This window comes from Rosa rugosa, chromosome 4 (assembly GCF_958449725.1).
Source record: "Rosa rugosa chromosome 4, drRosRugo1.1, whole genome shotgun sequence".
Classification (NCBI taxonomy): Eukaryota; Viridiplantae; Streptophyta; class Magnoliopsida; order Rosales; family Rosaceae; genus Rosa; species Rosa rugosa.
Window position 1 is genome coordinate 41,360,289 of NC_084823.1, and position 24,450 is coordinate 41,384,738.

Below are 24,450 nucleotides of genomic sequence, written 5' to 3' on the forward strand. Positions count from 1 at the left end.
CTAAACACTGAGTTGTAATCAATCGGCAATTGGGGCTGGCTTTGCCAATTGGTACTTGGTTGGATGGTAAGAACACATCTTTAGTAGATATGGCTTTATTGTGGTTCATGTCTGCTCTTGAAGTGTAGTTTAATGGTAGTTATCTTGGCATAATGGCCAACCCTAGTAGTTGCACTATGTCAATAAACCCATCAGACGACAGAGCTCAGATGACAGAATGATGGTTTTCTGTTGTCTGAATAATTTTAACGACAGAATGAAAAAATTCTGTTGTCTGAATATAGTGTATATCATGGTAAATGAGGTTTCTGAAAAAGGTTTTGTTTCAGACAACAGATTTCTGTTGTTCATTAAACTGAGATTGATTTAGTTTTGGTTGTTTGAGATTTTATTTTGTGTGAAAGGAACTGTTTCTAAAAGTTGTGTTTCAGACAACAGATTTCTGTTGTGCAAGAAACTGAGATTGATTCTCACTTGTTTGGTTTTTTTTTTTTTTTTTCCCTTCCTTTCTGTTTTTTTTTTTGGCACAACGTGAAGACATATTCGTCTAACACTTAATCATATTTTGGCCCGACAAATTCGTCAAACTGATAGAAACCTAGAAACAGTCTCTCAGCTCGCTTTCGCTCTCAAACCAATTTTCTCCCTCGCTCTGGTACACAACAGAAATCTTTGTAAGGAAAACCCAATCCAACATCAATCTCGATCGATTCATGGTAGCTTAAATCTTAGCCATCTTCTTCTTTCCCTTATTTGCAGACTCCTCTTCGATAAGCTCGACGAGCTTCTAACTGTTCTGTTCAATGAATCAACCCTAAGTATTCATCTCACTTTGCCTAGGCAGCAACACAGGCGGTTTAAGCGGAGCCTGTTATCTCTTTAACCCAAAAGCTGAAGAGAAAAGTTCAAGGCCAAGCCTACTGATTACTACCACTTCTCCACTCACGAAGAGATGGGTATTCAATCTCTCTCTCATTCTTTCACTTTTTCCTCTATTTCTATATATTTGCAAGGTCTCAGCTTCTTGGTGTTTTCCAGATCTAGATGAATTTGTACATGAAGAGATGGGTTGAATCCAAAAGCTAAAGAGAAAAGTTCAAGGGCAAGCCCACTGATTACTACCACTTCTCCACTAACGAAGAGATGGGTATTCAATCTCTCTCTCATTCTTTCACTTTTTTCCTCTATTTTTATATATTTGCAAGGTCTCAGATTCTTGGTGTTTTCCAGATCTAGATGAATTTGTACATGAAGAGATGGGTTGAATCCAAAAGCTAAAGAGAAAAGTTCAAGGGCAAGCCCACTGATTACTACCACTTCTCCACTAACGAAGAGAAGGGTATTCAATCTCTCTCTCATTCTTTCACTTTTTCCTCTATTTTTATATATTTGCAAGGTCTCAGCTTCTTGGTGTTTTCCAGATCTAGATGAATTTGTACATGTTTTGCACATTCCGATTTTGAATTTGGAGTTCAATTGAAGATTCAAAGCTAGTTGGTTCAAAAAAGAGGTAATTTTACTCCTTCATTTTTTCTCTTGCTTTACTGGTAGTGGCAGTATGGCCTTCCCTCTTCGGTCCTCGCTCTTTCCTCATCTATGTGATGAAATTGTTTAACTTAAATTATCAGTGATATAGTTTTATCCATGTCTTTGCTTTGCTTTTTAATTTAGTTGTTTTGTTTTTATATCAATTTTTTTGCAGGTTAGAGATTTGGGGAACCTAATTGGGTTGTACACAGAGTGGCACTCTCATTTGCTGCTCAATTACTCATTCGATCAGTTTGTGCATGAAGTGCAACAAGTGGTGGCCACAAAAAGAGTCAAGGTATCTGATATCCTCCTTCTCGCTCTTGATTTTAGATCCTTTTAAAAATTTGCTTCAGATTTTGATTAATTTTCAGTCTTTTTGAGTAGATGTCTCTCAAAGAATTGAGAGAGAGATTTTGATTACTTGTTTTGACAATTTCTTTGATCACTAAGTCATGTGTTTGTTCAATAACTGGGATTGTTTGCAAATGTTTCATGCACTAGCTGCAATTTGAGGGCATTTCTACTTGTAGTTATAGAACAGTAATCTGAGATAGAAAATTGAAATACAAATTACTTCTTTAGTGATGAAGTTAACATTGATTTGTGGAGGTCGTATTTACGTTTATATGTAGTGTAGCTTTGATATTCAATAGATTCTTCAAAGTAGTGGGTTAAGCTGTTTGGGTAGTTCTATGCGTGATAAAAGAAGGAACTAAACATATTTCATATAATTGGCTCTATGGAGTGTGTTTGTGGGGGGGGGGGGGGGGGGGGGTGAGTGTTACTTTTTGTAATATAACCTTATTATATATGACATCCAAATGCATCAGAATAAAAAGTAGCATGTAAAGGGAAGTGGGCTCAGGGTTTCAAAAAGAAGATGGTGGAACTAAGAAAGGTGGAAATCTTATATGAGTTGTAAAGGTCGTACCATTTATGTGCCATAACAGTCCTACTAAAAACAGCTGATATTGGGTAAAATATTTGTGTTCGATCCCTCTTTCTTTGCATATAGTGGGTGCTTTGTCAAAAGTGAGCATGTAATTCCTTGTTGTCTACATTAGGCACCACTGCAAAAGCAGAACCAATAAAATCATTCATGCTTGGTTTATATGAACCGGTAATATTTGTGCACATTAACAGAACCATATAACTTATGATTTATATGGTACATGTTTTCCTTGCTTGATCTGTGTGATGCATTTTAAAACTGGTTTCTTCTCAAAATATTTGGGGCTTGTATTTTATTATTGCATGTTAATTAATTATATATTGTGGTGGGATTTGGTATTATAAATTTCATATATTGATCTAATTGGCTAATTTTAGATTGATAAATGGTTAATTTAATAATAAGCAGAATAAACAAAACAATTCTGGCGAAGAAGGCAAGAAGTATAAGTGAAACAATTCATACAAAATGGGTTTGGAAGTTATTAATAGCCTTTCTTTTGTTATTCGATCACCTTATGGATTGGTCTTTGATCATCCCCTTTGTTTGTCTAGTTATTTATTAAGTAAGAAGCTATTTTTCTATATTCTAATAGCTATGCATATTGTTTGATCTCTCTGACTTGAATTAAAGACCCAGTACAATATTGCTATCCAACTTTTGCTAAACAACATATATATATATATATATATATATATATATATATATATATATATATATATATATATATATATTTAATTACACACACACCATATTATATATGCGATACCTGAATCGAAAAACTTTGCTACATGTCTAATAAAAGAGCCACAGAGAATGTGCTAGCTTGCATATTATAGTAATTAAGTAACTACATTTTTTGGTTCCATGAATGTGCGTAATGTGCAATGATGATCCAATGAGATTATTGGCATATTACCAATTTATCATGCAAATATTTAAACCTTTCAGCCCAAATTATTGGTCATCCAATATATCTTAACATGTTCTTGTATGCAGGTCTATTTGATACTTGACTAATTTAGCCTTGCTGGAGAGCTCCAAGAAACAAACAAGAAGGTGAGATTATTTGATCTATCCTGCAATCTTTCCACAATCTTTCCACATTTATCTTTTTCTGAAGTTAAAGATATAAGTGACTTAAATCATAATCTTGATAACAAAGTTTTTAATTTGCTTTGTCTAAAATGGTCTTCTTTGGTAACAAAGAATATTAATAATCTTGATAGATCTGGAAATGAGTATAATTCAAGGAAAGTATGCAACTGAAAAATATATGGTATGCAAAATGGTTTAAAGTTCCTAACAAATATGTATTTTCCTCTTAGTTTAAGTATATATCATGATCTTCGCTAGATAAAATGTTAGAATTCTAATTGTTTTATATGTTTGTATATATAAGATGGATAAATCATGGATGAAAGAAGATAGAAGATCACTAAAGTTTCAGATAGGACTTGAAGAATTTTTTAAGTTTGCGTCGGCTAATGCAAGGGACACAAATAGCATATGTTGCCCTTGCTTGAAGTGTTGTAACAATGATTTTTGGTCCATAGGGGTGATTAAGGACCATATATTTTTTAATGGTATAGATGTCAACTATAGGCATTGGAAGTGGCATGGAGAACCATCAACTTCTGCCTTGAATGTTGCTAGAGGGGATTCTGAAACAGTTGAGATGAATCCTGATTTTGGGATAGAAGAGGATGAAGAAGGTATGAAGGGTAGTGAGGATGAGGGGATTTCGGAAGACTCGAATGAGTTTAGGAAGTTTGTAGAGGATGGAGATAAGCCCCTATATCCTGGTTGTACTAAGACAACCAAGTTGAATGGCTTGATACAAACATTCAATCTAAAAGCTAAACACGGCATGACTGATGCTTGCTATTCAGACATGTTAATTATGATTGGCCTATTGCTTCCTGAAGGGAATGAGTTACCAGGGTCAGTTTATGAGGCCAAAAGAACACTGCGCTCATTGGGGATGGAGTATGAAAAGATTCATGCTTGTCCAAATGACTGCATCTTATATAGGTTGCAGCATGCTGATGCAACAAGCTGCCCCACTTGTGGTGAATCAAGGTGGAAACTAGGCAGGGACAAATCCGAGAAAGAAGGGGTACCCGGGAAGGTATTGTGGTACTTCCCACCGATCCCAAGGTTCAAAAGGATGTTCCAATCAACTGTTTCAGCAAAGGAACTGACTTGGCATGTCAAGGATAGAAAGAATGATGGAATGATGAGGCATCCAGCGGATTCCCCGACTTGGAAAATGATTGACACAAAATGGCCAGATTTTGGTGTAGAGCCTAGGAACCTTAGACTAGCTCTTTCATCAGACGGGTTTAACCCACATAGTTCTCTAAGTAGCAAATACTCATGCTGGCCTGTTATACTTATCACGTATAACCTTCCTCCATGGTTGTGCATGAAAAGGAAGTACATGATGTTGACATTGTTAATTTCTGGACCTAAACAGCCCGGAAATGATATCGATGTCTATCTGCAGCCGTTGATTGATGATCTGAAAGTGTTGTGGGATGGGGTTGAGAGAGTATATGATGCTGTAAGAGGAGAGTATTTTACATTGAGGGCAGCACTGTTGTGGACAATTAACGATTTTCCCGCATATGGGAACTTATCGGGAAGCATTGTCAAAGGATACAATGCTTGTCCAGTATGTGTTGAAGAGACCAAACCGTATAGGTTGAAGAAGTCTAAAAAAATGGCATTCATGAGGCATCGAAGATTCCTGCCACGACATCATCCATATCGAAAGCAAGCTGCTGCTTTCGACAACACTGTAGAGGAGGGTGAAGCTCCTAAACCATTAAGTGGAGAGGAGGTTTTGTCAAGAGTTCAAGGTCTTGATTGGCCATTTGGCAAAAAAAACCCTCATCCCCCTTATAAGGGTCTTGAAGATCAAAACAGACCTTGTTGGAAGAAAAAGTCTGTTTTCTTTGAACTTGCATACTGGAAACATCTTCCGGTAAGACATAATCTTGATGTGATGCATATTGAGAAGAATTGTTGCGATGCTATCCTTGGTACGTTGTTGAATATTCCGGGGAAGACTAAGGATGGGGCTGCTGCTCGTTTAGACATGGTTGATATGGGTATACGCACTGATTTGAAGGCTACAAGCACTGGAAAAAGGGAGAAGTTGCCTTTGGCTAGTTGGAACTTGTTCCTTGATGAGAGAAAGATCGTTTGTAGTTCATTTTTCAATATGACTGTTCCGGTTAGGTTTTCATCCAATGTACGAAATCTGGTGTCAATGGAGGATTTAAGACTCGCCGGTCTTAAATCACATGATTGCCACACTATAATGCAACTTCTTCTCCCAATCGCACTACGTTCAGTTTTAGAGAAACCGGTTCGGTATGCAATTATCCGGTTCTGCCTATTTTTCAAAGCAATATGTAGCAAGGTGATCGATGTTTCAAAGCTGGAACAAATGCAAGCAGACCTGGTTGATACAGTTTGCCTGCTTGAGAAGTTCTTTCCACCCTCATTTTTTGACATAATGATTCACCTAACTGTTCATCTCGTTAGGGAAGTCGAGTTATGCGGTCCGGTCTTTTTTAGATGGATGTACCCTTTCGAGAGGTACATGAAGGTGTTCAAAGGATGGGTGAGAAATCGACAATTTCCTGAGGGCTGCATTGCAGAGAATTATATTGTTGAAGAGGCAATTGAGTTTTGCTCAGAACGTATACTTCCTGAAGATGCTACCACTGTTGGGATCCCTTTGAGAACCAAATCTGGGTTTTTAAATGGCTGCAAGCCGTTGTCAGGTGCCACCATGATTAGTGTGAATCAGAAGCAGCTAGACCTAGCTCACCTTTGTGTATTACAGAACACGGAAGATGCAATCCCATATTTCACGTAAGTGATATTAATTCTTCTGTTACAATTTTAATGTTGTACTATATTAACGTACACATTCATTTAGGTTTTTCTGCTCATTTCATGCATTTCCCCCTTTGCAGTGAGCATATGGAATTATTGAAGTTAAGTTTCCCAAGGTTCATCAAAAATGAAAAGTGGTTGAAGCAAAAACAGAATCTTACCTTTGCTGGTTGGTTAAAGGAGAGGGTACATAGCTTATTCTCTACTCTATTTTATTTAGGGTTTAGGAAGTAAATTATAAGTTTTGTTTGACTCAAAACTTGTGTTGTATGCTCTTTGACATATGATGTAATTTGCAGGTTGCAAACGAAATGAGATTTGCCGATAATTCTATTTCAGAAAGTATCAGGTGGCTCGCAGGTGGACCGAAAAAGGAGGTCCCTACTTTTAGTGGATATCATGTTAATGGGGTTGATTTCAACACTATTGCGCGTGACAAAGTCAGATCAGTTCAAAACAGTGGCGTTTTTTTAGTTGCGGATGCAATGCAAGTTGCTAGTGCAAAGGATAATAACCCCAAAACCGATGATATGGACTTCTACGGTAGGATACAGCAAATCTGGGAGGTGGACTACTACAAGTTTAGGGTACCGGTCTTTATGTGCGATTGGGTTGAGTCAGCCAGGGGGATTAAAGTAGATGAACTTGGCTTTACTTTGGTTAAACTGAATAGAATAGGGCATTTAAATGATCCATTTGTCTTAGCCACGCATGTCAAACAAATTTTCTACATAGATGACCCCCTTGATGATCAATGGTCAGTGGTAATACGATGCCCGGATAGTGACTACCAAGGGGCTGGTAATGATGAAGAGCTAGAAGATATTGAAGTGGCGCAGCACCCATTTATTCCTATAATGCCATCAATCGAGACATTTGATGATGTACTTGGTGAAGAGCCAAGCTCCTACATTCGAGATGGCAATGAAGGAATATGGGTGGATTAGTGATTAGGAAAAGAGCTTAGTGATCTGAATGTATGCATTTTACTATAGGTTGGGTTTCGTTGTTTAGTTTTATATCTACGTACTTTGTTAAGTTGCAATAAAGTTTTTGTTATATAAAGACTACTTTGATTCTTGCATTTCCTGCTTCACTATTGCTTTTGTTGATTTTTGCCTAAGTATTTGTTTCTTGTTTAATAATTAATTTCTGTTTATCTGAATAATTGTCATGTTATTTAACATGTAGCTAACTACATTTGCTCTTTGTTTCAGATAATGTCGCCGTCCACACGATCATCAGCATCTGCAAGATCCATAGCACTAAGGATTAGGAGTGCGGCGATGAAACGATCAAGATCAACATCTGCCATACCAATAAATGCAAGTATTTCAGAGGTAGCTTCCTCCCCCAAAAAGCAGGTGACTCCACGAAAAAAGACTACTGCACAAAAGAAGTATAAAACTACTAGAAAACCTTCCTCTCCCAAGAAGTGTCAAACTACATCAAGAAAAGTGAAGCTGATCATGACTGCTGAGTTGAAGAAAGGAGCATCATCAAGTAAGTCGTCCAAAAAGTCAAGTTCCACAAACAACAAGGTCGCTGCTCATGATGATGATGATGATGATGATGATGATGAAAACGTAACCGGTGGATTAAAGTTGTTGAAGCGAGGGATGGTAACTATGAGCCGCATCACAAATAGACTTATCCGAGGAAAGAAGTTAACTGTCAAGTTCAATGATAAAGGGGAACCTGTTGGTAAGGTGGCAAATGAAATGCAGTCTTACATAGGAGTGTTGGCTCGTACAAAGATCCCAATCTCAATACCGGATTGGAGAGACGTGGATCCAGACGAAAAGGAAAAAATTTGGGAATCAATAACGGTACTTATACTCATCATAGAGCTCAATTTTTTCAAATTACATTGACAAACACATGGTTTTAATGTTATTGGACCACTATTAGTACTCTGATTTGAAATTTATTTTTGCTACGTGTTTAGGATGCATTTGTCATACCTAAAGAATGTCGGAAAATGGTGATCACATCAGCTGCAAATAAATGGAGAGAGTTCAAGAGCAAGTTGACCAATTTATACATTATCCCTTACATGAATGAACCTGATCTCTTGGAATTTCCACCGGATGATTACCGAAGCATAACGAAGGACAATTGGCAAACCTTTGTTGCTGACAGGCTTTCAGCTAGTTTTCTGGTTTGTTGTTCATTTAATGAATTTTGGTTTTTGGTGGAAGTTGTTAAATCCTACAGTAAGTCACTGCAATATGTAATTTTCTTTTGGTTTGGTTTGCAGGAAGTACGTGAGGCCCAAATTATGAAACGAAAGGAGAATAAATACCCTCACCGTATGGCACGCAAAGGGTATGCAAATTTGCAAGAAGAATTGGTGAGTTTTAGTTAGATGGCTACTAACTTGCTAAATGTTTTTAATTATCAGTAGAAATATCTTTAGTTGATTATCTAATTGCTGATTTTTTTTTTTTTTTGCTTGTGGCCATTTAGTCTAAAAGTATGCCGTTGGAACAACTGGATCGAGCTACAATGTGGATTAAGGCAAGACAAGATAAGAATGGTCAGTTCAAACAAGCTGAGGTAGAGGAGACAGCAAAAAAAATTGTAAGTACATGTAGGATTAAATCTGGGCTTTTCTACACATTATGATTTACAAGTCCTCTTATGTGAACCTACTTTTTGTCTCATATAGTTGGACTATTTCATGGCTTAATTTAGGCATGAAAGTAATGCTACTCGACACATTTATTGGGATGGTCGTATAATGATATTATTTTCAATCAGGAAAACTTAAAGAAAAGGGAGGCTGAAGGGGAGATCACCACATCTGGGTCCGATGATGTGCTGACTATTGCGTTGGGGAATCCCGAGCATCATGGAAGGGTTAGAGGTGTTGGTGGGACTGTGAAGCCGGCTGCCTATTTTCAATTGCCAAAACGGCAGAGAAATATTGTGGAAGAGACAGTGAGGTCATCAGTGAAGAAGATATTAGAGGAGAATGATTGTTTAATTGCTAAGGAAAGAGCTAAATGGGAGGAGGAGAGAGATAGACAGTTGGCTGAGGAAAGAGCTTATTGGAGTGAGAAGATTGCAAGGATAGAAGCAAAGATTGACGGGAAGGAATTGGCTGTTGACACACCCAAATCTGCCACACTAGTCAATGAAGTTGGTTCAGGACAAGGGAGCTGCTCCCGGCCAGGTGAAAAGGGTGTAAATTATAATGGAGAAACTGAGATAGTGATAGCTGCAAAGAAGAAATTGGATTTAAGAGACGATGTGAACAATATTGTACCTGAAAAGGAACTTGTGTATGCCATTGATGAGAAGGCAAAACCAACTGCGGTATTGGAAGAGAAGTCAAGAGGTGTCTTTGCTGTTCCAAGGGCAAGAGTAAATGATGCAGAGGTAATTTCATAGTTTCCTAATCAAAGTTGAATTAGACATGTTATGCCGATATAGCTTTCATTATGTGAATGGTGAAGAGGTAAATTTCATAATTGCATAAATCAAGTTGAACCTGTCATTTCTATGCTGAACTTGTTATGTTATGTTGGTATAGGTCTCATTATTAGGTCAGAATGAGTGCAAACTGGCCATTGATTCGGTGGAAAACATTGTAGCCATTGGAACAATCATTAATGTCGACCTTGAGACCAACCAGCAAACTATCCATGGCGTTTCATTGGGAGAGGAAAATGTACGCGTCTCTATCATTCGGACTTTGGTTCATGAAGCTTTGCTACCATTTCCCATAAAAGATGAGATAGTGACGGTTAAGGATGCCATTGGGACTTGTGTTGCTTGGCCAAAGAACCTAGTCATTACCCCTGCAGCAGAAGCCAAGGTAACTCAATTTGTTAGTCTTTACTTGAAAATGGATGTCACTTGGACAACTAAACTGATAATGTGATATGGCAGTTTATACTAATTGATTTTTTGAAACAATAGAAAAAACTAAAGCGTAAAAATCAAAAGAGGACAACAATAGATATGTTGGAAGATAATGAAGATTTGGGAAACCTGCCACCAAATCTCCCAACAGCTGTGGGTGCCTTGTGCATTTGGGCCAACCATGAACTGCGAGATGGGGCCACCATCTACACCACTTTTGATGCAGAAATTTTTGGTCATCGAAGGAAAGCTGTTGTCTTTAGAAGTGACATCTATGCCATGGCAAACATGTTGGAACTATCAGGAGGTTGCATTGTTTTTTTCATGAGGTAAATACATTAAAACTACCTAGCAATTGTTTATCATTCAATTGGAACAATCATGATGTTTATGTGTTTATGAGGTAATCAATATATTCTAGGTAGCCGCATTGTTGTTTACATGTTTCTGATTTATCTTCGGCCGATTAAGTGTTAATATTATGAATTTGAAATGATTTTTTTCTAGCTACCTTCATGATGTTTTGAAGAGGTCTAAGATGACTGAGATGGTAGCCTTTGTCGATCCTGATCAAACGGGTGCACTCGGATGTGGAAATCCTACTGAACGAGCTCGATCTTTGTCTAATCGGTTCCAAAAGGGAAAGCCTGGCCAGATTTATTTGGTGCCGTATAACTCAGGGTATGTAAACTGGATTTACAATAATGAGATTGTTATGTTATATTGCTTCTAGGTAGCTACTTTATATAAACTATCTTAAACTGAAAATGAGTTTTGTTGTGGCATAGTTCTCATTGGATGTTGTCTGCTGTGAATCCCAATGAAGAGATCATTTACTTCATGGATCCGTTAAAGAGGCGCCTCATAACTGGTGAATGGAAAACAATTTTGGATAAGTACGTTTCTTTTCCACTATATAAGTTGATCAGTACTTGATGTTAAGGATACATTATATAAATGCTTTACTTATGTTGGTGTTTTGCTATTCATTTTGAAGCTCCATTAAAATCTACAATGCGAACAAGAATCGGAAAGGGAGGAAATTAATCCAGTGGAAAAATCTTGCTGTAAGTTGATAAAGGGATTTGAAGTATCCCAGCCTCTTAATGTTTGACATAGTAAGTAGTTCTTCTGATATGGTGCCTTGTGTTATTTTCAGGGAATTCCTGAGCAAAATGGTGGCAAGAGTTGTGGTTATTGGATCATGCGTTACATGAAGGAGATAGTGGAAGACACAAATTTGGAGTTTGCTACTAAGGTATTTGAGCAGCTTCCAATACCATTATATACTTTATTTCATGGTTTGATGAATATAATCTTCAAATATCATATATACTATGTTTTTTTTTTTTTTTTTTTGCAGTGGGACAGAAGAACAAATCTTGTTTACACAGAAAATGATATTAATGAAGTTCGGGCTGAATGGGCGAAGCATGTTATGAAGTTTGCACAAGTGTAGTGCGCACAAAGAGGATCTGTGGTATATGCGTAGTTAGGGCTAGCTGTTTTTGTGCATATTGACATTGAATGCATAGCTAGATTATGGAGGGTTTTTTTGCCCAACTAATATGATCGACTTTTGCCTTTATCGATCATATTTTGACCTCCTAACAGATTACTCTTGTAGGATGGATTGATGGTAATGTTGAATATTGATGTAGTTTGCTGGCTGATTTAAATGAAATGGCTTTTGACTTGTTATAGCTGGATGTTGTTATTGTGCTTACTAGTCAACACAGGTTTTTCAATATATGTTATGGTTATAATACAGCTCATACAACATAAATACCGAAAGAAGCTGATGTTGCACTAAACATCAGACAACAGAAAGGCCTAGTTATAAGACAAATCATACAACATAAATACCAAATCAAGCTGACGTTGAACAAAACCTCAAACAACAGATATCTGTGGTTATAAGACAACTGAGACAACATAAATAACCAATAAACTGATACTAAACCTTACATCAAACAACAGAATTTAACCAAATATCTGTTGTCTGAAACAACAGAAAATCACAGAAGAAACGGGCCATCTATATTCCTTATGAAAACCAGACAACATAAAACCATAAAATCCATTGCTCAAAGTTAATTACCACAACAAAACGTACAAACCAATGTTGTTAAAGCAAACTCAGAACGACAGTAACTTTTGAAACTATTGTTTATAGTGTTGTACATCGACATATATCTGTGGTGTGAAACTCAGTCAGACGACAGAACATCTCAAGAATCTCTTTTACTCACACGATTTAATTATGTTGTTTGAATAAAAAACAAACAATAAAACGTAATAAATATATGTCGTCCACAATAGATTCACACAACAGAAAATAACCAAGATAGATCAAAACTCTATATATTCACACCACAGATTTCTGTCGTGTTAACTAAATACACACGATAGAGTTTTATGAATGGAGGTTGTCCAGAATCGTTTATAACAACATATTACTGTCGTTTGATTACATCTTCAACCTCAGAAAGTTGTAATTCGGCATATCTCAACACAATCAGACAACAGATTATTGGCCGGCCTATGTTGTGTGAGTGAAATATAGATCACGGGTAATATCTGTCGTTTGAAGGCCTAAGAGATATCAGGCTACTAGACAACAGAAATTTTCTGAATCAGACAACAGTCCTCGGCTGTTGTCTGATGGGTTTATTGACATGGTGTTGTCATATGAATTAGGTACATTACTCAAATTATTTACAAGTACTGTGACTGTTTTCTTCATTAGGAGTATGGGATAAATCCAACAGATTGGGACTGTCAACGGCAACTATGGAAGGGTAGAACTGGAGGTGATCAAGGGTTTAGAACTTCATCTTGTTGCCAATGTAATCTTTTTGTATAAAGTTAGTTTATGATGTAACTTGAAGTCACTTTAAATGATATTTTTCTTTTCTAGTTAGTTCTGGGTACCAATATCAATTGTGAGTTCATTCTATGTTACTGTTTGAATTCTGATTAATGGAATAATAAAATTAGCAAAATAATAATAATTTTTTTTTGAATATCACTACTCTTTTCACACAGACATCTGTGTGAGTTAATAAGGTATTCCACACTGACTGATGTATTAAATATTATTTTCATCTCACATGGATTACATAAAATTTTTACAATGCTTGTTGGAAGACAAGTGGGACCCACAAGAATTTTCACACGGACTCTAAAAACCGTGTGAATAGAGCATTAGCGCCCCCTCCGAAGGCAACCGAAAAATATTCCGTGCTTGCACCGTAGGTACAGCCTTTTACCTACTGACATCCGTGTGAAATAACATTATTTCACACAGATTTAAATCTATGTGAGTAACCCGTTTTGCTAGTAGTGAGTGCTACTGATATCTCTCGGGACATCGCTGGAGTTGCCAAAGAGGTTCACATTTCATCTAGATCTGTTGCTTCCGAAACCAATGAGAAGAAGCCTTGCTTTAATACGACGCTATGGTAAGATAACACCTATAGAATGGATCGATTTTGGTGACTATGATGAGAAGTTTTGCACTAATTTTTGAAGTTGGATTTCATTAAAACAATTAGTGATTACAATCACTTAGAATGGCATCCCTAGCCTTATAAGTTCGGGAGCAAAAGCACACCATGTCTGACTCTCACGTGAATGCAGCGCATGATTTGCAAGTAGATGAGCTACTCTATTCGTCTCACGAGAGGTGTAAACTACTAGAAACTCACCATGCCTATGCATAATATCTCGAAGTTCCTCTAGCAGCAAACCCATACTAGATAAATCAATCTCAGTTTGAGACAGAGCTTGAACAAGCAGAGCACAATCCGTTTCAAAAACAACTTTGTCATACCGCATAACTTCCTCCAACTGCATACCTTCCAACATAGCAATCAGCTCTGCATGAAAAGGGGAGGCCAACTGACTAAAAGGCTTACACGCTCCAAATAAGAACTGCCCATGTTCATCACGAAAAATAACGCCACTGCCAGCATTTTTTGTGGGCAACAAAAAGCCTCCATCACAATTACATTTGTGCCAATTCGCAGCAGGCACTACACCAAAAATCTTATCAGACAACGGCAGAAAACCGATGTGGGATTTGGAGTCCCACCGTTGTAGAGTGAGCCGTTGTCTGATGAAAAATCAGACAACGGTGGAACACAGTTGTGTGATAAACACACAGATAACAGGTATGTGTTATAACTGTTGTGTGATAGCTCGACAGATGGCTCGGCAGATGCCAAGCGCAGCTGCGCAGCAGTTGAGGCGCTGTCTTCAGACAACAGTGCCAGTTTTAAACTGTTGTTTGTTAAGCGTATCAGACAACCGTTTTTTATTTTGTCTGTTGTCTGATTGATCTTCACACTTCAGTTTTTGGACTATATCTGTTGTGTGATTAACTTTAGGACAACAGAGTTCAATTAGTTCTGTTGTGTGATTAACTTTTAGGACAACAGAGTTCAATTAATTCTGTTGTCTGAGTATAAATTAAAAGACACTGATTTGTTAAAAACTGATGTGTGATATGAATGATTGCATTTACTACATTATAAAACTGTTGTACGATCATTTTCATTTGCTAAATTTTGTGCAAATATAGCTCCATTTTACCTAATTAATAGTGATCAGTTGGAAAGAAAACACATTGCAAGCCTTCAAATGAGTAATCCAATCCATTCCATATGCCAAAAATGTTAAAATGGAGTATTTCCCAATCATTCAACATCTCGTTTTACATTCTAATACATATATGCCCTATCTACTTGAACATCAAAGGCCGATACACATTGTTCCAAAGCATTATGTCTTCTAATGTTGCTTATGTTTCAATAAAATTTCGTTGTTTGTTGATTCCAACAAGTATGACATGCACAAAAGCCCTACCGGATCAACCCCTGCATCAATCCACGACTCCTCTATGTCATAGATCAGCTTCAATTTCACTGCCTCATCTCCGAACTTTAAAGTGCGGTCTGCATCAACACCACGACCATTGCGGTTACCTGTAACCAAGGCATATAGCACGCCAGTGGTGGAAAACAATATTCTGTTGACTCTCTCGACAAGATTTTCATTTTCTTCAAATACTTGGTAGACACTCCAGCTTTTGTCTCTAGGTCTACACAAAGCCAGTTCGCCACTATTATGAACTGCTGCATACATTCTGAGATGTCTGGGCTGGATAAAACCAATCTGTTATGAAATCAGAGTAATAGTAAGTCTAAGTAGGAGTCAATGTCTATCCTCTTTTGTGCACCATACTCTGGTCACATGGTACCAACATCGAGTTCCTTTTGAAACATAAGCAACAGACCAAAACACAATTGAAGCTCAAGTAATTGTCCTCGACACCTAATAGAGAACAAAGTACATAAAATAACAAAGCAAAAGCTCAGAAAGAAAGATATCAGAATTCAAACCAATTCCAAACTCATGATATCAAACACCCCACCTAACCACAGTTTACAAATCAAAAGCTTTACCAGACGTCAAAGATCCCAAAGTAAAACCAACAACGATAAAAGATAAATAGAAGTAATATTTCTAGGTACGAAATCACTCATTGATCCACACCAACATCTCAATTTAACATAGAAATCAGCCAAGGAAAAATCATAAATAAAACATAACGCAAGAAAGAACAGTCACTCACCTCAGTTCTTAAGCAGACCCAAAACAAGAACAGCCAAAAAAGGAAAACCCAAAAGGCTCAAAGCTTTGAATAGCAGAAAAAAAAATAACAAAGGCTGAAACACCTCTCCTAAATCTCCTCCTTCCATCCACAGTTTGCTTTTCGAATCATAGAGCAGAACGGAAACAACCAACCCAACTCAAAGCAAAACCCCTTCACTAAGAGATCATATTCTCAATTCTTCATCTTTGCTTCCGAAAATCAACAGAAACCTTCTAGCTTCTCTCCCCTCAAATCCAGAGATACCCAAATGGTTGCCTTCGACAAAAACCCAAACTCTCCAACTCTCTCTTCCCTTCCTTTCCCGTCTTTTTCTTCGTCCCCATCCTCTCTTCTTCTTTATTTTTCCTTTCTTTTTTTTTTCTTTCTTTTTTTCTTTCTTCTGTCCCCTTCCCCTCCATATTTAGTCAGCCCCCAGCCCTTCTAATCTTCCCACAATCAAAAGAGAACAATATAACAATAAGACTAAAATAAAACAATTAACTAACAGATCATATATTATATTTATATAATACATATGGAAAAATAACACAATAGAAAGAAAAGAGTAAGAAATAAAGAACGAAAGAAAAGACCTAACCATCGGCTTACTGTAACTTAATTTTCATTTGGATCATATAAGATCTATGATGATATAAGATGTGCAACCAATACACAATTAAACTAAAACCATAACAATCATTATTAACTTAACTTGGAACAGAAAGTCATAAAATTGCACTCATTATTGTATAATTTTCATTCGCATGATTCATATATTTACTATTTCAGTCAGCTAAAAAAAATTCAGTTGGAAGCAAAACAGATATACATGTCACAATGCAAGCAAAACCGATGCCAAAATATCTATGTTTTACAAAAACGCAACCAGACTATCAATTAGAGAGCAGACATTAAAATTTCATTTAGGTCAAAACCAAATTTCAATACTAATAAACAAAAACATAGCCTGAAACTTCCAAAGTTCCAATCTAATCCCTCCTCAAGCGATATAGACGAATCCAAAAAAAGGTATGAAACTGTAAAAGAGACACCTTCATGTTCTTCTTTTGGTTTATCATTTTCAAAACCCAGTAACGATTATGATGAATAGAAATGTGGGTTTTGACATAAATAATTTGACAAACAAAAATGAGGTGCTCGGAGCAATTAGGAAGGAACTCACCAAATACGAACCCTCTGCTTCAATCACCCAGCCTTGGGCAACAACTGACAAAGAATAAATGAAACAAATTAGAAATCATGGTAGAACAATCCAAAACAAACCCACACCCAGGTCCCTAATCTTTCCTCCTCGAAATCTTACATCAAATCCAGAATACAAAATCCCAAATTTGATATCAAATATGGCATATAAACTCTGTAAACCCAACCTGTCTTACACTCTTACTTGTAATCTGTTCAGAATCTTGCTCCACCAGTATTAACGATGAATGTAAATGTAAGTGAGATAGTTTTAGCACTCTTATAATACATGTAAATATAAGATGGGCACTAAATACCAGGATTGAGTTACATGGAATCCAGAAAGAATGACTAGTAGGCAAAAACACCTAAATTCACTGTCGACCAGGCTTATAGCTAGTTAATATAACAAGCATTGCGGCTAAGCATGTAATTGATCAGACCATGGATTGAATTACTTTGATCTAAAACTTCTGTTTGTGGCTAATCTGGGTATAGTGACAACTTAATTACTTGGAAAAAATAAAAAGAGTGAGGACGAAAGATGCATTAAAACATGTTTTGTCTGAAGTGACACACTTGTATGTTCTATGAAGCTATAAGAGGATATGGATATAAACTTAACAAGCTCAAAAGTCAACCCTAAGGCCCTCAGCAGTCCTACTTCTTCAGCACACATATATGTGCTAGAAGTATAAATCGCAAAAGTTCAATGAAATTCCCTTAAAACAGATTATTCAAAGTTTCTCTTCATAATAATGGAAAAGGGTATGCAATGCAAGAGCTTTGAAAAACGTGAAGAAACAAAGTAGTAGTCAAAACCAAAGATCCAGAATTTTTGGTGCAAACTAAAATAATAATGAAAGCATTCTCAAGAGACGTAGTAAGTGTTACTTACTACTTACTTCAGTAAGGAAAACAGATGCTTGACCGCGGTACACGAAAAATCTTGGACATACAATCTGATTGATGAATTCCGTTGAGCATCCCTTGAAGAGATGAACATTTACAATGTTTGGAAAATATAAGGTTTGGGAAATCTGCAATGAAAAAGAAAACAATATAACACAAATAAGGATATTATTCTCAACAGCTCTTTCATAGGGTAAGCAAACCAAATAGGAATAAAAAAACAAACCAAATTCAGGGGTGAATTTCTGTGATTTCAACAGCGTGGCTTCCTTATTAGAAAACCATGTGTCCTGATCATCCACTGTATTCTGTTGAATACAATTTCAATGAAACATTACATAAAGAAATATAATATAGAAACTGCTCCACACTATCAAACCAGTGAACCCAAGAGCATACGCAACAGGATCCCACATTCTCTGGATACTCGTGCGTGTGCCACCCTTGGACATGAACCAATCTGAGAAGCTTATCTGAAGAAAGAAGTAAAACTTTAAATTTAAACAATTGTGCAAAAAATAACTATCTACATTGAAGCAAGAACATAGAAAAAACAAACCCAAACAAAATCAGGCAAGTAAGATTCCCAGGTACACAATAATAACAGATTAAAGTAGCTTTCATTCTTACGCTATCCAAATTCCGCACATCACTCAATGCTCCATCTGGATCAACCAGAGCCCTGACGACAGGACTCAATGCAAGAGCCAATGCATTTCTTGCTTTATCATAAGTCTGCAGTTACAAAATATCATAAAGTAAAAGCATTAAAAGAAATCTGGACAAGCTCTAATTACCATATAAATCACATCCAACAAATACTAAATGATAACACGGATCACACCACATGCAATGTCTTCCTGATTCAAGATGGAACCAGTGCTTCATTTTCTCTCGGCTTATCTAATTCCTAAATTTAAAAAAGTATTGGAAAGCATGTACAGAAATGAACCATGACAAAAATGATGCTTGCAGTAACGTCAGGACAGTGGCAATGCAAATATATACCTTGATCTGATTTGTAGATAAAAACGCAAGAATCCCATGTATGGGGGCTCCAATTGGAAACCGAAAATCAAGTTCTGTGATGGAGAAGTTAATTAAATATCAGATTTCTTTGAAAAAGATCACCATAAATATAAGGTGGCATACAAAATAGGCAGGAACGAATTAAACAAGAGAAGATTTATGATCTCTCAAGACAAAATTTGATCAACAAAAGATCGAGCACCAAAGCTTACCACCTGGTTGATAGGGCATGCTATGGTGTGGCATAGTAAACTCATTTACTAACAATCGATCATTTTAATCTTCTGTCTCCAAGCCTGGCTAGCTTTTAAGGACTACAGCAACAAAGTAACTGGCCGCCTTGAGTCAAGCAGTGTCCAAACCTGAAGTGTTTTGTGCCGCACTCTGATTTGTACTGCGCCTCTCCAAAGCTGGATGTGCAGGGATCATAGCAAAAAGGGTCGACTGGTTTATCTGCATCAAAAAACCAAATCACCCATAAAACAAACACACAACATGAAGCATCCGATAGAATATTAATAAATGATAAGCTGATTCTTAGTTTCCTGACCAACTAAACATGGTATAAATTTCAGAAACTGCTCAATTGATGATATAATCAGCTCCAAATCAATGTGAACATAAAACGAGAACCACCTCACTATATCAAATAGGCAGAGAACGAAAAAATCAACAATCGGTAAAACCCTAACAATCACGACCCATCCAATTCTAGTGTATAACAATTGATTGATTCTCAATTACACTCATCTAACCCTACAATGACACGAAGAAAACCCTAATTCATTGAAAATTCAAGTTCAGCCGCTCAGATCTTTCAAGGATTTAACGCTTTAGGCTCCGAATCTGGTTAAAGCAACAACCGGAGCAACAAAAAGGAAATCTGAGAAAGCGAAGAGAAGTTGCTTACAGGTTGTTCGGCATCGATAACCAACGAGCTGCAAGTGCCGATGACGAAGCTGAAGAGGACTAACGGAAGCTTTGATGGTGGAATGTGAGCCGCGGGAGAGAGAGATAGAACGGGAGGTGGAGAAAAACCAAAACCAGAAGAAGGCTCAGGCTGTTCAGGACGGTGACAACGAGGGAGAAGAGGGTGAAGGTGAGGAAGGGAAAGGAAGAGGCGCCTAAGAAATTGAAGTCATTCGCTCGAAAGAGATGGGTTTGTAGGTCTAAGGTCGAGAGAGTCATGAGCTGTGTTAAGTGTAGAGAGGAGGCCGGGGTATGTTTTTTTCCTTTTCAGTTTCTTTTGGACACGATGCGGCAAAATTAAACCTAACTAAAAATTCTCAAAGTTATTCACACAACGGACATCTCATCGACCGTTGTCTGAATGCAACACTAAAAATCAAAATGTGAAATTATGGGGGGAAACTTGGCGCCTACAGCATTTTGGCTCAAAATGTTACCGCCCAGTCACAACAGATTATTTGAATCAGACAACACATATATGAAGTTATGTTGTCTGATTATACATATTTTAAATTTGAGCTGAGGGAGCAAGGAGGGATAGTTCCCGCCTATGTGCAATCATAGTACCAGTTTTGGTGCTAGGGATAGGTATCTCTCATTTAGACAACACAAATAAGAAATTACGTTGTAGGAGTACATATATGTAACCTACATTTTGATCAAAATTTGTTCATTTTGGGGCAATGAATGACATTTTGGATGCATTGAAATCTTGCCAGTACATATCTTCATTACTTGGACAACACAAAGTAAAAAACTGTTGTGTGATATTTTGCAAGCTACACTCATACAACAGATATAACTATTCTGTTGTCCTTTGGAGCACCAATTTAGAGCCAAATTTGAGTTAGGCTAAGAGGGAAATCTGCCGCTATTTTTTTTTTCATTCACACAACGAACTATTCTTATAACTGTTGTGCAATGATCCACTAGCTAAAAAGTTTAGAATTTTAACCACCTTATACAACGCAAGTTTTTTAAACGTGTTGTGTGATTCACTTTTCTTCATCACACAACACTTTTTTTTTTTCGTTGTGCAAAAAGTGTTGTGTGTTTAAGTTATTGGTGTAGTGAGGCTTTACCCAACGTTGGGAACGTTGCAGTGCTCCCGATTTCTCCAGCACGTTGGTCTTTTTGAACTCAGTATACCAACCCAAGCTAAGTATAGCTGCTTCCACGGGTCTCTGTTGCTTGTCTTCCCACAACTGGGTGTTCCTATTCCTCCAAATGGACCATATTAGCATGAGTGCTTGAGCAAACTGTTCCTTAGAGAAAGTATTGACCAATAAGAGCATAAAATCCTTAAAGTTAAGGACTCCATGAGTGCTAGGTGACAACGACACCGCACCCCACACTCCTTGAGCATAATTACAATGGACAAATAAATGCATAAGATCCTCATGGGGGTAGGAGCACATTACGCATCCCATCTCGCCCACATAACCCTTCCGGCTCAGGCCCTCCCTTGTAGGCAATATATTAGCACAACATTTCCATGCATGAAGAGCCACTTTTCCAGGCACTCTTGCCCCCTATAATACCTTCCAGAGCTGACTATACGGATCAGTTGGTGGTGGAGGTGCCAGCACCTCTCCTAGAGCAATATCTTTTGCTACAAAATAAGCACTATTTGTAGTAAATGTACCTTTTTTATGGAAGTGCCATATAAGGCGATCAACAGAGGCTCGTCGTCCCAGTGGTATAGATAAGATTAACTCCACATCTGCAGGTGAAAACAATGTTGCCAACCGGTCCACATTCCAACTCCTACTAATAGGGTCGATCAAATCTGAGACGAGGTTAGGAGCCCCAAAAGGTGGGGGAGAAGAAGGGCATCGTGGATACCTATCAGGGATCTATTTATCCCTCCAAATATTAATTTGTGCACCATCTCCCACACGCCATCTCAGACCCTGTAAAAGAGTATCCTTCGCACTCATTATGCTACGCCACGAAAACGAAGGTGCTGGACCCAATTGAGCTGATGCAAAGTTCCCATTGGGGAAGTACACAGCCTTGTATAGTCTAGCAATAAGAGAATCCGGATTCTGCAAAAGACGCTAGCCTTGCTTTGCAAGCATTGCCAAGTTAAACCAGTGCAAATTCTTGAACCCCATTCCCCCCTCCCGCTTAGGAATGCATAATCTTTCCCAAGACCTCCAATGAATCATATTCTTCTCCTCTGTATCTCCCCACCAAAACCCAGCACAAAGTTGGTGTAAATCATCACACATACCGACCGGCAACAAATAGCAATTCATGACATAACTAGGAACAGCTTGAGCCACCGCTTTAATTAAAATCTCTTTATCGGCGCCACTCAATAGTTTAGCCCTCCAACTAACCAATTTCTTGGTTAGCTTCTCCTTTAAATAATTGAACGCGGCAGTTTTACTCCGTCCAACATGGGTAGGCAATCCCAAGTAACGGTCATGCTTATCCACTCTCTGCACTCCCAGAATGTTAGCTAACTGCATCTATCTGCTCAAATCCATATGTCTACTAAAAGCCACACTACTTTTATGTAGATTGATGCGTTGCCCAGAAGCTATTTCATAGGTATACAAAATATTCCGATACTGGTGACACTCCTCCTCATCTGCTGTCCCAAATAAAAAACTGTCATCCGCGAATAGTAGATGATACAAGACCGGAGCTGTGGGATTAATCTGCAACCCCCTGATCCATCTATTACTTACAAAGTGTTGAATGAGTGACGACAACCCTTCTGCACATAAAATAAACAAATACGGAGACAAGGGGTCTCCTTATCTGATCCCCCGAGAAGGCTTCACATACCCACACACTTCCCCATTCACCAGAAACGAGTAACTAACCGTGGTAACACTGGACATAATAAGATCAAACCATTCTGGGGCAAAACCAAACTTCAGCAGAATACTTTTTACAAAGTCCCATTCCAAGCGGTCATACGCTTTACTAATATCCAACTTCAGAGAGAAGTGGAAATCTTCCACCCGTCGGTTAGTATGTAAGAAATGAGCTACTTCAGTTGCCACCAAAGTATTATCTGATATCAACCTACCAGGCACAAATGCACTCTGTAACGGAGAAATAACCTCATTTAACAACCCTTTCAACCGATTAGCCAACACCTTAGAACAAATCCTATACAACACGTTACACAATGCAATAGGGCGTAGCTCTGTCATATCTTTAGGTTCATTGACCTTAGGGATTAGAGTCACATGAGTAAAGTTCATCTCAGTAGTTAAAATGCCAGTAGACAAATAGGACTTAACAGCTGTACAAACATCCGGACCAACCACATGCCAGTATTTCTGAAACAAGAATGGGGACATCCCATCAGGACCAGGCGCTTTCGATGGGTGCATCTGAAACAAAGCTGCCTTGATCTCCCCATCAGAGTACGGTGCCAACAACTCCTGGTTCATATCATTGGACACACGAGGCTGAATGGTATATAAGATAATGTTCAATGCAATATTCATATTGACACCTTCGGAGGCAAAGAGACTATTATAATAGGCCTTGACCACACCTTCAAGTTCTTTGTTGTCAGTAACCCAATCTCCAACTGAATTCCTCAGTCCTTTAATACTATTCCTCTGTTTTCGATTCGAAGCACGTCGATGAAAGTATGCAGTGTTTCGATCCCCTGCTTTCAACCACAATGCCTTGGACCTCTGAATCCAAATCGTCTCCTCCTGCGTGAGTAACTCTTGAAATTTAGCATTAAGAACCTGCTTTTCAGCATTCTGTGTAGGATCGAACGGAGCACTGAGTAACTCCTCCAATCGGCTCCGAACAGCTCTCATCTCTGCCTTACGAAACATGAATGTAGATTTCTGCCATGCAAGCAACTCTCTTCCGGTATTCTTAATTTTCATCGTTGCCTGACTGATTGGATCCCCAGATACCTGAGCAGACCACCCACGATGCACCACACCTTCACATTCTGAGTGCGTTGCCCAGAACTGTTCAAAACGAAACCTACGACGTAGCTTTTTTTTTTACTACAGCAGTCTCGCAGATCTCCACCAAGAGTGGACAGTGATCAGAGGTACTAGGCGGTAAATGCGTAGTCGTGGAACCTGGAAACAAATCTCGCAATTCAGCGCTCCATAAACTTCTATCTAGCCTTTCTTTTGTCTGATGGTCAGACCACGTAAATGGACTACCGCGATACCCCATATCCAGCAAGGAGCAATCCACCACCGCCTCCCTGAACGCCTGCATTTGTGCAAGCCTCCTTTCGCCACCACCCGACTTCTCCGATCGAGACAAAATCTCATTAAAGTCCCCAAAGAGCAACCAGGGTAGGTTAGATTGCAGTGCCAACTGTCGCATCAGCGCCCAAGTCCCAATTCGAGCCCCAGTGTTTGCAAAACCATATATACCAGTCAGTCTCCATTCGTCCGGGGCACCTGGG

General features: G+C 38.1%; 2 protein-coding genes and 1 long non-coding RNA gene across 8 annotated transcripts in view; 2 read left to right on the forward strand and 1 right to left on the reverse strand.

Moving 5' to 3' along the window:
• Positions 1 to 13,272, forward strand: part of LOC133743233 (putative flavin-containing monooxygenase FMO GS-OX-like 11) — a 27,728-nt gene extending 14,456 nt beyond the window's left edge. Inside the window, exon 4 of the mRNA XM_062171099.1 lies at positions 13,014 to 13,272. The gene's annotated coding sequence lies outside the window, so the exon portion shown is untranslated. The remainder of the gene's footprint in view (positions 1 to 13,013) is intronic.
• Positions 627 to 11,967, forward strand: LOC133743232 (uncharacterized). Of its 2 annotated transcripts, XM_062171098.1 has the most exons (17): positions 630 to 956; positions 1,039 to 1,147; positions 1,422 to 1,510; positions 1,703 to 1,825; positions 3,482 to 3,541; positions 7,612 to 8,223; positions 8,343 to 8,555; positions 8,655 to 8,747; positions 8,864 to 8,977; positions 9,158 to 9,778; positions 9,933 to 10,217; positions 10,322 to 10,593; positions 10,772 to 10,945; positions 11,053 to 11,160; positions 11,262 to 11,331; positions 11,424 to 11,522; positions 11,628 to 11,967. In XM_062171098.1, the coding sequence occupies exons 6-17, from the start codon at positions 7,615 to 7,617 to the stop codon at positions 11,721 to 11,723; spliced, it is 2,754 nt and encodes a 917-aa protein (XP_062027082.1). In that variant the 5' UTR covers positions 630 to 956; positions 1,039 to 1,147; positions 1,422 to 1,510; positions 1,703 to 1,825; positions 3,482 to 3,541; positions 7,612 to 7,614; the 3' UTR covers positions 11,724 to 11,967. The 2 variants fall into 2 exon arrangements, 1 of the variants encoding a protein (XP_062027082.1); XR_009863008.1 differs by lacking the exon at positions 11,628 to 11,967 and having other exon boundaries at positions 627 to 956; positions 11,091 to 11,160; positions 11,424 to 11,493.
• Positions 13,273 to 14,907: 1,635 nt separating the features above from the next.
• LOC133743235 (uncharacterized) lies at positions 14,908 to 20,272 on the reverse strand. 5 transcript variants are annotated; one of them, XR_009863014.1, is made up of 9 exons: positions 19,978 to 20,272; positions 19,280 to 19,520; positions 19,047 to 19,120; positions 18,669 to 18,773; positions 18,453 to 18,511; positions 18,265 to 18,346; positions 18,032 to 18,166; positions 17,107 to 17,150; positions 14,908 to 16,369 (listed from the first exon to the last, which is right to left on the reverse strand). It is a non-coding gene; the product is annotated as an uncharacterized LOC133743235 (long non-coding RNA). The 5 variants fall into 5 exon arrangements; XR_009863011.1 differs by having other exon boundaries at positions 14,908 to 15,442; positions 15,903 to 17,150; XR_009863013.1 differs by having other exon boundaries at positions 14,908 to 17,150; positions 19,283 to 19,520.
• Positions 20,273 to 24,450: the final 4,178 nt, after the last annotated feature.